This window comes from Chlorocebus sabaeus, chromosome 19 (assembly GCF_047675955.1).
Source record: "Chlorocebus sabaeus isolate Y175 chromosome 19, mChlSab1.0.hap1, whole genome shotgun sequence".
Classification (NCBI taxonomy): Eukaryota; Metazoa; Chordata; class Mammalia; order Primates; family Cercopithecidae; genus Chlorocebus; species Chlorocebus sabaeus.
The window spans coordinates 7,591,833-7,608,014 of NC_132922.1; the positions used below are offsets into that span (position 1 = coordinate 7,591,833).

A 16,182-nucleotide genomic window follows, 5' to 3' on the forward strand; every position below is an offset into this window, starting at 1 on the left:
ATACCCCCAGCCCACCACACAGGATACCCGCAGCCCACCACACAGGATACCCCCGGCCCACCACACAGGATACCCCCGGCCCACCACACAGGATACCCCCGGCCCACCACACAGGATACCCCCGGCCCACCACACAGGATACCCGCAGCCCACCACACAGGATACCCCCAGCCCACCACACAGGATACCCCCAGCCCACCACACAGGATACCCCCAGCCCACCACTGGCTTCACTTTCACTCACCATTTTCCCTCTGTGATTAATGAGTGTTTTCTGGGGACATTCTGAGTTTGGACCAATATTCTCTTCCTCATCAAACTTCTGCACAGCTCCCACCACGTCAGCCACCTCTACCATTCGTTCCACGTGCACTAGTCGTGTTCTCCTGCAGGAAAGCAGGTGGCCGTGGCCGTTTACCTCTGGGTCTGTATCCCTGTAGACTCAGATCCCCCTTACTCATTGCGTTGTGATCCATTCCTGATGTTACTTAGTTCGGCGCGCACTCTGTCCCCAGGGTAGCCAGGGGTGCCTCACCAGGCTGGCTCTCGGGTCTTTCTGACCTGCCACACACACGCTGCGAGCCTCCCCTTAGTTTAGATCCAGTCGACACTCTCCATCCCCTGGCATCAGCCAAATCCCCAAGGACCCCTGGTTCCTTTGAGAGGAGGATGATGAGTAGAAACCAAAATCTGGGATATTCATTGCTCCTGGAGTACCACTGCCTCTAGGCCCTCTCATTGGACAGAACTGGAAAGCACAGGTGTGGATACAGGTGCGCACATAGACATGGGAATCTTTGGCTGGGGGGTTCTAAAACCGTGAGTTCATGCCCGTGCCTCCCGTTCCACACCTCAGGGTCCTTTCTGACCCTCACTCCTGTTTCCGCATTTGTAAGCATCTTCTCCAGTGCTGAGAAACTCGGCTCCCTTTCTCCTTAATGTACTGATTTACTCAGTTTCCTTTCTTACTCATCAGTTAACATATTTGTTCAGTGTAGCCAACCATACTGCACCGTCTTCAGCCCATCATCTCCTCACTGTGCCCCTCCCACCTCCCCCACCAGGCCCTCCTGCCCTTGCCTATTTCAGCCCCAGTCCCTCCACACTGCCCCTAACTCCTCCACTCAGGAAGGACAGGGGAGCTTTGGGGTGAAATGACTGTAGCATGTCCAAGTGGCGACATCCAGGAGGCAGTTTGCTAAAGCTGGAGGGCAGGGTGTGGAGCAGAGAGAGGACAGAGGTATGGGGGAAGTGGGGACCACAGGCTTTTATAAGCAGGTGTAGATGGAGGGGTCCACAGAGGACTCTGAGGTGCAGCAGCCAGAGGGGCCAGGCTTCATGGCCCTCACAGATGGCTGCCCCTTGGGTCCTGCCCCAGGCTCTTCTGGGATAGGTCTGGGGCCCCTCTGTGTCCTTGGGCCCCAGGGAACAAGGACTGTGCCTATCAGGAGAGCCTGGGCTTCAGCACACAGGAGACACCCCCGGCCTCCCCACCTCTACCTCCAGCAGCCTCTCCACTTTGCCTCTGCAGTTGCCTGTGGGCCTGGCACCCACTTCAGCGGTGAGCTTGGCCAGTGTGTGCCATGTATGCCAGGGACATACCAGGACACAGAAGGCCAGCTCAGTTGCACACCGTGCCCCAGCAGTGACGGGCTTGGTCTGGCTGGTGCCCGCAACGTGTCGGAATGTGGAGGCAAGTGTGGGCCTACCCTAGAAGGAGAGGTGGGGTGGGGGGTGGGCAGGGGCTCCTCCTGTCAAAGGCCCAGGTGCCTGGTGTGGCCAGAGAGCGTGGTATTTTCTAAAGTTCTTTGTCCTTTCCAAAGCCCTTCACAATGTCTGTGCAGTCACCACTTACAAAGTGCATGGCAGATCCCAAAGCGTCAGCAGTCTCGGAGTGTACTGCAGTACTGAGCACCGCACTGCACTCAGTGTGTTTCAGAATTGCATCGTGCACTTTGGAAAGGACTTCACAGTGTGCAAACACTTTAGCATCTACAAAGATCAATTTAGGGTTCTAAGGGAGGTACATAAGTGCCTTAGGAGGGACCAGACAGCTTACATTTTACGGAACATTCCATTGCGACTGGAACACTTTGCAGAGTGTGTCTTGTACTCGAGCAAGAACTTTGCTCTACACAAAGAATTTTGTGATGTGCCCACAGATGGTTTAGAAAGCCCTTGTTCAATTTACCAAATACAATTCGGTTTGCAAAGAGCTTTTGCTTTTACCTCCCTCTCCCGACTTAATTCCATCTGTGAAGCCAGCTCAGGCTCCCTATGAGCCTTTCTTCCCAGGCCACTGTGAGTTTCACCCAAAAGAATCTGTGGGGAAGGTTCTCAGCACCCTGAGAAGCACAGTGCCTGTGAGGGTGGGGGAGTGGGGTCCCAGGATACCAGAGACCTCCAGATTTCTCCTGGTCACAGAAGGGCTCAGTAGCCCAGCCCTGAGTCCGTGCAGGCTGCTGGCTGCTCTCTGGCCCACTGCCCGCTCCAGGAGTGTGGTCTTCACCCCTGGGGGAGTGGCCACTGGTAGGAGATTCCGTGTTTGGGTAGAAGCTGAGAATCCCAGGGTCTGGGCTGAGAGGACGCTAAACCTGCCCCTCACCCAGTGCCAGAATACGCTCTGCATCCTGGGTCTGCTGGAATGCTAGAACGTTCTTTATGTGGAGCTGAAATTGGCTTTCCTGTGGTTCCCTCCCTTTGTCCCGGGGTGCTCTTGGGTACCTCAGAAACCCTCCCCAGACCCGCCTCCCTCTGCTCTGGCCTGGCCCTGCTGGTAGACCAGGCAGCATCACCCTGAAGCTGAGCAGGTGCCCCTTCTGTGAAGACCCCAGTGCAGCCTGCCCCCCAGGGAGAGTCCCTCTGAAACACGTGACCTCCCGCTCCACCCGTGGGTCCCCTTCCCAGCTCAGCAGCAAGATAATGCTCTTCAACCCCCAGGCCTTCTTGCTGGTGGGAGAAGGAAAGCCAGCTTGACCAAGGCCACACATGAACCGCTGGCAGCATCCAGACCAGGGCCCAGCCTCCTGCATCCAGGCTGCTGCGTTCTCCCCACCCCATCCCCACCCCAGGCCTCGGGTGCCTGGTACCTTTTCCAGGGCCAGGCAAGGGCCAAGAGCAGAGCCTGAGACCACCCACAGCCTCAGCCCTGCGGCGCCCTCCTGCCCACCTGAGCCATGACCTCTGACTTCCAGGCCAGTGTTCTCCAGGCTTCTTCTCAGCTGATGGCTTCAAGCCCTGCCAGGCCTGCCTCATGGGCACGTACCAGCCTGAGCCCGGGCGCACCAGCTGCTTCCCCTGCGGAGGGGGTTTGCTCACCAAACACGAAGGCACCACCTCCTTCCAGGACTGCGAGGCTAAAGGTGAGCATGTCCCCCCACCACGCCCGCCCACCCCGAGAGGCAGGGCTGCGCTGCTCAGGGAGGCTTCCCCGAACCCCTCTCATCTCCACGTGGCAAACCTCCCAGCTCAGAGGAGCTGCCTGGAGCTGTCAGGCGTGGGCGTGGGTGACCCACGGTGCCCTGCATTAGGACAGGGATGTCTTACAGCTGAGAGCTTTCTGAGCTCCAGGGGGAGCAGCAGCTCCTCAGAGCACTGGGGAGGGCTCTGGGGACAGGAGGGCTTGAGCAGCATCTAGAAGGGAGGTTGGGAGGGTCAGGAGGGGGCAGGAGTGTGGGGGCAGGAGCGGGATCAGGGTATCACCTCAACTGCTGTCTGTTCAGGGCACCTGGTCCCACCCAGGTCTGCATCCCGTCTTCCCTCACTCACCAGCGACCCCAAGTCCTCCCCATTCTCAGCTGCTGACCCTGCTTCCCCACCGCGTTCCCTCTCAGTGTCTGTCCATCTGTCCAGGCAGCAGATACTCCCCTGCACATACAAACTGCTTTGAATTTGCCCATTGAAAAAAAGAACTGAAGCCAGGTGCGGTGGCTCACGCCTATAATCCCAGCATTTTGGGAGGCCAAAGCAGGTAGATCACCTGAGGTCAGAAGTTTGGGGCCAGCCTGGCCAACATGGCAAAACCCCATCTCTACTAAAAAAAAATGCAAAAGAATGAGCCGAGTGTGGTGATGTGCACCTATAATCCCAGCTACTCGGGAGACTGGGAGGGGAGGATCGATGGAACCCGGGAGGCGGAGCTTACAGTGAGCCAAGATGGCGCTACTGCACTCCAGCCTGGGTGACGGAGCAAGGCTCCATCTCAAAAAAAAAAAAAAAAAAGAATTGCCCACCTCTAGCCCCCCACTCCGCCACCCATGAGACTCTGGCCACCTGTCTCTCCTGCCCCAGCAACCTTGCAGAAAGAGGGTTTGGCCTCGCTGGCTCCACTTCCCCTCCTCCCTGTCTCCCCTGAATGCCTCTGGTCACATCATCGCCTCCACTCTCCCTGAAAATTGCTCCCATCAAGGTGGCCTGTGTGGTCCCTGTTTTGCTGGAGCGAACATCACATCAACCTTCCATGTGGCCCCCATGTCAAGGGTTCTTCCCAGCCGTGGCGGAGCGAGGGTGGTAGGAGGTCATGGCGCGGTGGGGAAGAGCCTTGAACTCTGTGCCAAGACAGACCCCGAGGGCATGGGAGGTCCTGGGGACAGCTCCCCAGCACTGCCCTTTCCCTGCACCCCTCCACACCCACCACACTGCCTTGTGTCCCCCGGCAGTGCACTGCTCCCCCGGCCACCACTACAACACCACCACCCACCGCTGCATCCGCTGCCCCGTCGGCACCTACCAGCCTGAGTTTGGCCAGAACCACTGCATCACCTGTCCGGGCAACACCAGCACGGACTTCGATGGCTCTACCAACGTCACACACTGCAAAAGTGGGTGCTGCTGCTCTGTGGCGGGAAGCTGGGAACGCGGGAGGGGCTGGGTAGGTTGTGGGGGCAGAAGGCGACCTGATCTCACACGAGGACACTGGACTTCTCCCGTTCCATCACATCTGCTCTTGGGTGCCCTGCAGCCATCTGGAGGCCTATGGGACCAAAGGGGCAGCCCTGGCTTGGCCCACTCTACAGAGCCCACAATGGTGCCCATTGTTCATCAGTTCCCACGGCTCACCCGACACAGCCTGAGCCTCTGCCCCAGGCCAGGTCCTGCTCTAGTTTCTGGGTCTGCTAGGGGAGCTGACAGACTACAGCGGTACTGACGGGGCTGCTAGAGAGCACAGGGCTCCAGGCCCTCTCAGTGCCCCTGACAAGGCCCAGCCACAGAGAAATAGGGTGGGCCTGCAGGCATGGCAGCCCAGTAGGAAGAAGCCCCCAGGTTGGGCCCCAGGTAACCACGGGTGTGAACAGGGGACCTGCCCTCCTGCTCTGGGGGTAGCCCAGGCAGGGTCCCCAAGGAGGATGGGCTCAGAGTCCGAGGGCTGGTGTGGGAGGGGACAAGAGCACCTTCCAGCCCTGCGCTAGGCCTCCCGGGTGGTTAGAGGCCTGGCCAGCCAGGGCCCCCGCCAAGCAGAGCCTGATGAGGCCCTTGGGCCACTGTGCCCACAGACCAGCACTGCGGCGGCGAGCTTGGTGACTACACCGGGTACATCGAGTCCCCCAACTACCCTGGCGACTACCCAGCCAACGCCGAATGCGTCTGGCACATCGCGCCTCCCCCAAAGCGCAGGATCCTCATCGTGGTCCCGGAGATCTTCCTGCCCATCGAGGATGAATGCGGCGATGTTCTGGTCATGAGGAAGAGTGGTACGTGGCGGGTGGAGGGGACCAGAGGCAGCCACAGCCCCGTTTGCACCCCCATCTCGCTGCGGTTCCACCAGGCGGGATCGCTGCCTTCACAGGGCAGAGAGGAGGGCCCTGGGGCTCAGGGGACCAGCCCCTGAGAGTCCACCTGGGAGGCAGGGTTGAAACCCACTTGGGTCTAAGAGCTGGCTTTACAGACTTCTATGGAAAGATCCGGAGAGCTTAGGGTATCCCGAGAGTGGATGCTGGGACATGGTCAGGCCTGGTCTAGACTCTGGCCACAAACCCGGCCCTCATCCCAGTGGCGGGACCAGCCACAGGGCCCCTTCCCACCGCTGTCTGCCGCACAGCTCAGGGCGAGACCTCAGGCTCCAGCTCCACAGGTCTCCTCCTGCCTGCTGAGGTTTGGGGGACCACACAGCGGTCCCATGCACCACACAAGATACCAGCTCAGAGAGCCCTCCCTGCCCCTCTGGGAGCCCTGGACTCCTGGTTCATCCTCCCCCGTTAGGGCTCCTCTTGAGACTTCAGGGAGTGAAGGATGGAATGGCATGAGAGAGGACTGGACTCAGCAGTGGGTGTGACCGCGTGTGTGCCCAGCTGGCCACAGCAGCAGGAATGCCTGGGAGGCCCCTGAGCCCCCCCAGCGCCAGCCAAATCCCTGCAGCGTCCCTGGCCAGGGGACCTCGCTGCTGTCGGGCTTTGTGCGCCTATGGGAGCGAGCTCCAAGTCTGAGTGTTAGGGAAGGAAGAGCAGGAACCCAGACACCCACAAACACTGGCCAGAGAAGATCTCTGGGTACACAGCAACCACAGAGACCGGCCAGAGGAGGGGGTGGGGAGGGGCCTGAGGGCTGAGCTGCGTTATCCTGGGCAGGAGTTACTCAGCATAGCTAATGAGTAGACAAATGTCAGCAAGGCTGACACAGCTGACCAGCCAAAAGCCACAGTGTGCAGATGGGCAAGGGACCGGCCCGGGAGCACCTTCCCCACCCATTCCCCTCACCCGCTCCCCTGCCCCCAGCACCAATCCTTCTGTCTCCCACCACAAGGCTGAACTCAAGTGAAGCCTAGCCTCTCCCCCATGAGGGGCTCCTCAGGAAGGCTCCCAGGGAGCTGTGAGGCCTTGCCGAGGAGCCGTTAAGTGAGGAGAGGCTGGGCAGGGCTGGGGCGCTCCCACTGTCACCGCGTCTGAGAAAAGGATGGTTTGCAGAGTTTGGGAAGATTCACCTGCCGGTCACATGCTGTGCCCACGCTACCGCACTCGGCTCCTGATTTCCTCCTTGGGAGATCGGCGCTCAGTGGGCCTTGCTGGTGCATTTGTTCTTGGGGAGAAGGGACTTCCCAAGTCTGTGCCTCTGGTTCCAGCCGTCAGTGCCGGTTCATCTCCCATGCCCTCCCCCAGCTTCCACTCCTGCCCTGGCCTGGCGCCCAGTGCAGGCCTGAGCCCTGTCATGGGGGAGCAGTTAGCTGGAGGGAGACAGAGACCCACCAATGGAGGGGCTGTGATAAGAGGTTCACCAGAACAGAGCAGGATCTTGGGAGGGGAGGGAGGGCGCAGTCAGGGAGGCTTTCTGGAAGAGGGGACACAGAGATGGGTCTCAGAAGGACACGTAGGAACCAGGGTTGAGGGTAGGGAAGGGCCTCGGAGGCAGAGGGAACAAGCACGAAGACGAAGCTGTTGTGTTTGGGGTACCAGGCGTTCGGTGCAGGTGCTGGGTGGCGGACTGGATGGGAGGCAAGCGGCCTAGGGCAGGAGGAGCTGCCTACCTGGGGCGGCTCAGCAATGGTGCTTCACCTGCAGCCTCGCCCACGTCCATCACCACCTATGAGACCTGCCAGACCTACGAGAGGCCCATTGCCTTCACCTCCCGCTCCCGGAAGCTCTGGATCCAGTTCAAATCCAATGAAGGCAACAGCGGCAAAGGCTTCCAAGTGCCCTATGTCACCTATGATGGTAAGACCCAACTGTCTTCATGGCCACTGTGCACGGCTCAGGCAGGGCCCTGGAGACAGAGATGAGTCGCACGTCCCCACCCTCAGGGAGCTGCGACCTGGCAGGTACAGACCCGGAAGCAGAACGAACACTGTCAGGGGCCAGAGTCAGACAGGCCGAGGGTGGCACCGGGTGGTACAGGCAAGGCAGCAGTGAGTGGCATCTGCAGGCTTCAGCCAAGATGCTGTCCAAGCAGAGTTTTGAGGGCTAAATAGGGGGTTCTTAGCGAAACCCCGAGGAGGACAATACAGGTGGAGGGAGCCCCAGGTTCAAAGCCACAGAGGCAGAACTGCAGCCAGCCATAGCCCGGAGCCCGTGGCTGGAGCAGGGGAGGGAGGGCAGAGGCTGGAGGTGAAGGGGGAGCATGTGGGTCTCAAGCCCCTCGCCTTCCTCCCCCCTTGCTGACCCACGGCCCAGAGGACTACCAGCAACTCATAGAGGACATCGTGCGCGATGGGCGCCTGTACGCCTCGGAGAACCACCAGGAAATTTTGAAAGTGAGTGAGTTGATTGGAAGGGAATCCACGTAACCCTGGGATGGGGCCTGTGATGAGCCAGGACCGCCCCTGCGTCAGCCCTGGCCCCTGGAGGAGCAAGGGAGGGTGCGTGGCGATGGGAGAGAAGCAGGTGGCGTGGGGGTCCCAGAGCCCTAATGGTGGGGACTGGGTCCTGCATGTCTATCCCTCCAGACCAGGAGGCCTGAGGGAAGCTGTTTGGTGGGGATGTGGGGACCAGGACCTGGTGATGTGGCCTCGGGCATGTTCCTCACCAGCTCTCAGCCTCACTCTCCTCATCTGTAGAATGAGGGTATTCTGGGGGGTGTCTCAGAATCAGTGGGATCTACCCAGTGCCCCTGTCACTTGGAGACCCCCTGCCACTGGGACTGGGTTCCCTCCTCTTCCTGCTTCCGGCCTGGAGAGGCAGGGCCACCTGGTATGTCACATGGTGGGTACTGGCCGGAGGCCCAGGGACCCAGGACTCACCCCGCTCAGCCCTGAGCAGCAGCACCATCAGCCCAGGAGCCCAGGGGTGTGGAGGACGAGGGCAGAGCTGGAGCGCTCCCGCTGTTGCCTCATCTGAGGAAAGGATGCTTTGCAGAGTTCGGGAAGATTCACTTGAGTCTCCCCATAGTCTGCCAGTCCTCAGCTGCCGCCCTCAGCTCCTGATTTCCTCCTCAAGCCGTTTGGGCAGAAACCAGGGACGTGTCCTGGGTTCTCTCCCCGCATCCCTGTTCCCCCAGCTCTGCCCTGGGAGCATCGCTCCCAAACTGAAAGCATCCTGATGCTGCTTTGGGGACATAAACCCCAGCCAGGGGGCCGCCCTCCTCCACAGCAGCTCCCAGCTCCTCACACTCACCAGGGCCCCTCGGCCCATCCTTCCTTCCCCAACCTCTTTCCCCAGCAAACGTCCCCCCAGCCTTCTGCCCTCAGCTGGGACATCCTGTCGTCCTCTGGGCAGCCTGCCCGGACCCCCTGACCTGGGTACACCCTCCGCAGCCCTTGGGCCCCACGCGCCCCTCCTTCCTGGCAGCCACCAGCACTCACTTTAGCTTTGTTCTGTGACTATTTAGTCCCCGCCCCCCTTGCGGGGGAGGAGCTGCCAGGGTTCATGGTCAACGCTGCCTCCAGCGCCGGCCCCGCCCCAGCACAGAGGAGGGCAGGAGTGTCTGTCTCCAGGGTTTGGCTTCAGGGCACGCGTGTGTGGGGAGTGTGGGGAGTGTGCTGTGTGGTGTGTTCATGGAGGCACGTGTGCTGAGTTTGGAGGTGTTAAGTGTGTGTGGTGACTGGTGTGTGTGTAGGGGTATGTGGTGGGTTTGAGTGTGGGGTGTGAGTGGGTGTGTGTAGTGTGTATGTAGGGGTGTGTGTTGAGTGGGTGTGTGGTGGGGAGGGTGTAGTGAATGGGGGTGTGGTGGGCGTGTGGTGTGTATGGGGGTGTGTGTGGTGAATGGAGGTGGGGGTGTGTTTGGTGAGTGGGAGTGTGTGGTGAGTGGGGTGTGTGTGTGGTGAATAGAAGTGTGGGGGGTGTGGTGTGCGTAGGGGTGTGTGGTGAGTGGGTGTATGGTGTATATATAGGGGTGTGTGTGGTGGGGGTGGTGGTGGGCGTGTGGTGTGTATGGGGGTGTGTGTGGTGAATGGAGGTGAGGGTGTGTTTGGTGAGTGGGAGTGTGTGGTGAGTGGTGAATAGAGGTGTGTGTGTGGGTGATGAGGGGGGTGTGGTGGGTGTGTGATGAGTGGGGTGTGTGTATGTGGTGAGGGCGGTGGTGGGTGTGTGGTGTGTGGGTGTGTGTGTGGTGAATAGAAGTGTGGGGGGTGTGGTGTGTGTAGGGGTGTGTGGTGAGTGGGTGTATGGTGTGTATATAGGGGTGTATGTGGTGAGGGCGGTGGTGGGTGTGTGGTGTGTGGGGGTGTGTGTGTGGTGAATAGAGGTGTGTGGGGGAGTGTGATGAGGGGGGTGTGGTGGGCGTGGTGTGCGTAGGGGTGTGTGGTGAGTGGGTGTATGGTTTATATATAGGGGTGTGTGTGGTGAGGGGGTGTGGTGGGTGTGTGGTCTGTGTAGGGGTGACTGTATGGGGAGTAGGGGTGTGTGATGTGTGTGGGGGTGTGTGTGTGGTGAGTGGGTGTATGGTATGGGGTGTGGTGGGTGTGTACGCAGAGATGAGTGTGTGCCAGGACAGGTCCACCCCAGACACAGCAGATGCAGCCAGAGTCAATAGGACGAGGAGCCCTCACGCCCCAACAGGTGGTGGTCACCATTTGCTGAGCACCTTCCCTGGGCCAGGCTCTGGGGACTCTGTCAGGAACCAGACCTACGCCAGGCCTCACCTCTGCTCCATAGTTTCTGCCCAGGGTGGCAGCCAGTTCCCCACTAGAGAGACGAGAGCCTGGGGCTCAGAGAGGGCAGGGACTGCATGTGCCCTCCAGAGACTGCTCCGGAGGACAGCCCCCGTTTGCTGCCTAGATCCCCACAGCAAACCTGTACAGAGCACCGCTGAGGACAGGCCTGAGGCCAGTGCAGACCGTTTTCCTCACAGCCCCAAGAAGAGGCATCTTCTGTGCAGGGAAGCTCTCTGTGCAGGGAAGAATGAAATTCAGAGCAGCAAAGCTAAGTCCCTGAGGTCCAGCGGGCCAGCTAGCAGGCCTGAAGTGATGATTTGGGATCTGCCGGCTGCAAAGCCTGTGCTCTTGGCTGAGTGTTCTCTGTTTGCAAATGTTGGTTGTGTTGTGTTGTGTTGCAGTGGAACCCTTTGTTAATAAAATCTTTTTTGTTATTTGTTTTGAGACAGTCTAGCTCTGTCATCCAGCATGGAGTGCAGTGGCACACTCTCGGCTCACTGCAACCTCTGCCTCCCGGTTTTAAGCAGTTCTCATGCCTCAGCCTCCCAAGTAGCTGGGATTACAGGCATGCACCACCACACCCAGCTAATTTTGTATTTTTAGTAGAGATGGGGTTTCGCCATGTTGATCAGGCCGGTCTCGAACTTCCTGACCTCAGGTGATCTGCCCGCCTCAGCCTCCCAAAGTGCTAGGATTACAGGTGTGAGCCACTACACCTGGCCTTTAGTAAAATCTTATTGGAATCCCAAGAGTTAATGCCAAGGATCTATTTAAAAACCAGTTACGGGCCAGGCGCGGTGGCTCACGCCTGTGATCCCAGCACTTTGGGAGGCCGAGGTGGGTGCATGACCTGAGGTCAGGAGTCTGAGACCAACCTGGCCAACATGGATCTCTACTGAAAAGACAAAAATTAGCCAGGCGTGGTGGCACATGCCTGTAATCCCAGCTACCCGGGCAACTGAGGCAGAAGAATCACTTGAGCTCGGGAGGCAGAGGTACAGTAACCCAAGATTGTGCCACTGCACCCCAGCCTGGGTGACAGAGCAAGACTCTGTCTCAAAAAAAAAATAAAAATAAAAACCAATTATACTATTAAAACCAAAAGGTCTGTGGGGTCCTGAAACCCACGAGCCAGCCCAACTCTCTCCCCTCCCACAGCCTGGCAACACCCCACAGACCCTACAGGCCCCAAGCCTCCCCCACCTCCCACCCACCCTATCTTACAGGACAAGAAGCTGATCAAGGCCCTCTTTGACGTGCTGGCCCATCCCCAGAACTACTTCAAGTACACAGCCCAGGAGTCCAAGGAGATGTTCCCACGGTCCTTCATCAAACTGCTGCGCTCCAAAGTATCTCGGTTCCTGCGGCCCTACAAATAACCGGGGGGAGCGGCCCTGCCTGGGGGTGGCCTGGTCCACCGAGGGCGCACCTGCCCTCCACAGTGGGAGCTGCATGGGCCTCCTCGTCGCCTTGGGAACCCCATGGCACTGCTCTTCAGGGAAGCCGACCAGCCCATGGAGACCGAGCCCAGGCACCCTTCGGACCCGCTGCCCCTGTGGGAGCACCCTGCTTCAGGAAGCCTCCCTCCCTCCCTCCGCCTCCGTTCCCCAGGACACCAACAGCGCTCTCTCCTGAGCCCTGGCGGACGGACTGCAGGTAGCGGGATTGCAGGACCTCCGCCTGGCCTGGCATTTCAGGAGAGAGCGGAAGTAGGGCCTATGCTCTGGGAGGCGTGGTCATCCGAGACAGGAGGCCAGGGCAGAGAGGAGGGGACAAAGGTGCTGTCTCGGGGAGGTCGATGAGCCTGTGCTAGCATCCGCAGGCCCCACGCTCTGCCAACTCCTCCAGCCACAGGCAAGGCCATGGCTCCGGGCTGTTACGCTCTAAGGGTTCTGTGATGGGATGGAGCAGAGCTGCTGGGGAGGAGACTGGAGGTTTCTGCGTTCCTTCAACAGAACATTTAATGAAGTACTCTCTCTATATATAAAAATATAAATATAAATATATATATACATACTTCTATTTGTGGGTACTTTAGGAAAACGCTCTTTGGTCACTGTAAATATGAATTGTGACCCCATCCCTTCCCGCATGAGCCCAGTGAGTCCCAGCAGCTATCAGCCTCCCTGAACGATTAAACAGCTCCTCCCAGCATCTGCCCTTCTGTTTCTGTGAGGCCGGCAGCCCTTGGGGCTGGGGAGAGCACAGCTTGCCTTGGACTTGCTTCCCAACACGAATTCTTCAAGAACTAGCTCAGATGCTCTGCTGGAGTGCTGACCTCACCCGTCCCCTTGCCAGCATCATCACTGCCCTTGGACAAGACTCAGTGGAAGATACTTCCCCTTGGACCTGTTCCTAGGAGGTGGAGGGGCCCCACAATAAACTGCAGAAGGGGCCTTGGCTCTGACCCTGTGGCAGTGACCTTGGGGTCCGTACTATGCCCAGGTGTCAGCAGGAAACAAGGCCTTGCTCACAGGAGCACAGGCTGTACCACCACAAGGAGACTCAGAGCGGCCAGTGAGGAAAGGGGAGAGAGAGGAGCTGGCTGTCAGAGACCTGGCTCCCAGCGCAGCCTCTTGTTGCTACACCATGCCGCCCCCACTTAGAGGGAAACCTCTTTCCTTTCCTGTAAAGGAAAGAAGTTGAATTGACTCAGAGTTTAACGTGGCTGGGGAGGCCTCCGGAAACTTACAATCATGGCGGAGGGTGAAGGGAAAGCAAGCACCTTCTTCACAAGGTGGCAGGAGAGAGAAGCAAGCAGGGAAATGCCGAGGGAAGGAGAGTCTGGACTATGACCGAGTGCATGTGTTCCACCCAGCCGAGAGGCCAGCGCTGGGGATGCGGCCAGCAGAACTCCGCGCCGAGGTCCAGGAGGCCATGCTTGCTCTTCATCTGCCTGTGCGCTGCGGGACCTGCGTGGGAAATGGTCTGTATGTTTCAGGTTAACAAATACTGAAAATCCCAAGGGACCTGGGAGACTCTTAAAATGAACTCCATTCTTCGGCTTGAAGTTGCCTCTAGGGTTCCTCCTGGTCACCCCCGGGCCCAGCCTGGCTGGTGAGACATGAACACGGTTTAAGAGGCTGTGGCACACTGAGGACTGCACAGATGGAGGCAGGCAAGCGAGGTCCCTGGAGATTCAGGGCTTGGTGACGAGGTAGGCTGGTCATCACATATTCTACAGCCCAAAAGAGGGCTTGGAGCTCAGGAATTACGCTGTCCCGTGTGCCCACAGCAGCGGGGTCCCCGGCCTGGCTCCTGCTGCCATCAGCTGCCTTCTCTGCTGAAGTCCGACTCAAGGTGGAGAGAGAGTAGAGCCTCTGCACTTGGTGGGTAGGTCAGTGTCAACTAACAAGCCCTGCCAGGGGCCACTGCCCCTCCTCCGGCCACAGTCCACGCAGGCCAGCCCTGGTTTCCGGAAAGAAGCCTCCCTCCCTCCCTTTGTGGAGCCATCAGTCATCCCCAAGATGAGAGACGTGCGTCCTCCTGAGTGAGCCTGCAGCAACAGCTCCTGAGGGCGCTGCCGGGAGGGGTGTCGCCTCTTCATGAGTGTTCTCCAGAGAAACAGAACCCAGAGGATACAGATGTAGACGTGTGAGGGGCTGCATTATGGGAATTAGCTCACGGATTCTGGAGGCTAAGAAGTCCCACGATCCGTCTCCGAGTGGGAGACCAGAAGAAGCAACACTGTCACTCAGTCTGAGTCCAAAGCCCGAGAAGCCAGGGGCCACCCTGTGAGTCCCAGCATCCAAAGCCCCGAGAACGAGGAAGACGGATGTCCCAGTTCCAAAAGGGAGGGTTCTCCCTTCTTCCCCCTTCTGTTCTACTGGGGCCCTCAACAGATTGGATGGAGTGGATGTCTTCACTCAGTCTGCCGGTTCCCATCCTAATCTCTTCTGGAAACACCCTCACATGTTTTCCCAGCTAGCTGGGTATCCCTCCACCCAACCAAGACGACCATGCAATCAACCATCATACTTAAGGATTTTTGTTTGTTTTTTTGTTTGTTTGTTTGTTTGTTTTGAGATGGAGTCTCGCTCTGCGGCCCGGGCTGGAGTGCAGTGGCCGGATCTCAGCTCACTGCAAGCTCCGCCTCCCGGGTTCACGCCATTCTCCTGCCTCAGCCTCCCGAGTAGCTGGGGCTACAGGCGCCCGCCACCTCGCCCAGCTAGTTTTTTGTATTTTTTAGTAGAGACGGGGTTTCACCGTGTCAGCCAGGATGGTCTCGATCTCCTGACCTCGTGATCCGCCCGTCTCGGCCTCCCAAAGTGCTGGGATTACAGGCTTGAGCCACCGCGCCCGGCCAGGGTTTTTGTTTTTTGTTTTTTGTTTTTTGAGATGGAGTCTCGCTCTGTCGCCCACTAGAGTACAGAGGCGCAATCTCAGCTCACTGCAAGCCCCGCCTCCCGGGTTCACGCTATTCTCCTGCCTCAGCCTCCCAAGTAACTGGGACTACAGGCGCCCGCCACCACGCCCGGCTAATTTTTTTGTATTTTTAGTAGAGATGCGGTTTCACTGTGTTAGCCAGGATGGTCTCAATCTCCTGACCTCATGATCCGCCCTCCTTGGCCTCCCAAAGTGTTGGGATTACAGGCGTGAGCACTGCGCCTGGTCAGGGTTTTTTGTTTTTTGTTTTTTTTAATCCTTTCCAAAAACAGAAAGAACTCTTAACCTCTCTGAGCTCTTTCTGCAGTTCCTTTGGGTGGTTTTGAAAGTTGCCACCCACATACCCACAGATCCACTGCCCGCTTCCCCTCCCCTCATTTCCAGGACTCACCACGGTGGTCAGACCATGCCCAGCGTGCCCAGGGCAAAGTTGGACGGGCAGGTGCAGACGCAACCCAGCCTTCATCTTGCTTTCCCTCGAAAGCCGTTCCATAGCTCTCAGCCCACGGGAGAGGCCGTGAGGAGCGCAAGGTCGCCAGCAGCCTCCCTGGGCCTCCCACACCATCTGGGTGACTTGAAGTCCAGGGTTGGGCTCTGTCTTGAGTCTCCACATCAGTCTCACACTGGGGAACTTGGGGTCCCCCTGTTAAAACTAGAGCTGACCCTGGGCCTCAGGGCAGGATGGTCCCAAGGAGAACTCCGTGGAGAGCAAAGCGCATTTCTTCCAGTTGGTGTGTTGTTGAAGCCAACGGCAGCTTGACTGATGTGAAGTGGCTATTCCACCTGGTTCAAGATGGAGGTGTAGAGAAAAGAGAAGTAGGGAACAAGGACTGGGCCAGGTAGGATGGATCCACATAACAAAGCCCAAGAACAGATGGAAGCTGAGGGTGTGGAGTGCAGGAGGCCCCCATGCTGTCTGAGGGGGAGGCCAGCATAGCCCCTCCTCGACTATCACCTGAGCAGCTGATGAGGTCCCCAGCGCCGCACACTGTGCTCCGGGGAGAGGAGCCAAGAAGCGAGCAGGCTGCTGAGAGTCCCTGCCCTGCTATCTGGCTGGGACGGAGGCAGATGCCCGGTCTCCAGGCTCCTCTGAGCTTGGGTCAGCTCCTAGTGGAGCACTGCACCCCAGGGAACCGAAGGACCTGTGTGAAGACAGGCATGGAAAACCAGAGTGTCTCCTATACAGCTTCCCAGGAGTTAGGGGAAACCCAGGTGTGGGGGGACTTTTCTGCCTCACATTCCTGGCATTCCCCCCAAGTTTGTTTCCACTTTCCAGAAAC

General features: G+C 58.7%; 1 protein-coding gene across 3 annotated transcripts in view; it reads left to right on the forward strand.

Moving 5' to 3' along the window:
- Positions 1 to 12,630, forward strand: part of SCUBE1 (signal peptide, CUB domain and EGF like domain containing 1) — a 143,347-nt gene extending 130,717 nt beyond the window's left edge. For 2 of the 3 annotated variants that reach the window (XM_073006635.1, XM_073006636.1), the window contains 7 exons: positions 1,532 to 1,693; positions 3,195 to 3,362; positions 4,659 to 4,820; positions 5,493 to 5,690; positions 7,491 to 7,643; positions 8,100 to 8,179; positions 11,743 to 12,629. In XM_073006635.1, the coding sequence (XP_072862736.1) occupies positions 1,532 to 1,693; positions 3,195 to 3,362; positions 4,659 to 4,820; positions 5,493 to 5,690; positions 7,491 to 7,643; positions 8,100 to 8,179; positions 11,743 to 11,895 (1,076 nt within the window). In that variant the 3' untranslated portion in view covers positions 11,896 to 12,629. Of the gene's footprint in view, positions 1 to 1,531; positions 1,694 to 3,194; positions 3,363 to 4,658; positions 4,821 to 5,492; positions 5,691 to 7,490; positions 7,644 to 8,099; positions 8,180 to 11,742 lie in introns of all 3 variants that reach the window. The other variant, XM_073006637.1, reaches the window with a different exon arrangement.
- The last annotated feature ends 3,552 nt before the right edge of the window (positions 12,631 to 16,182 follow it).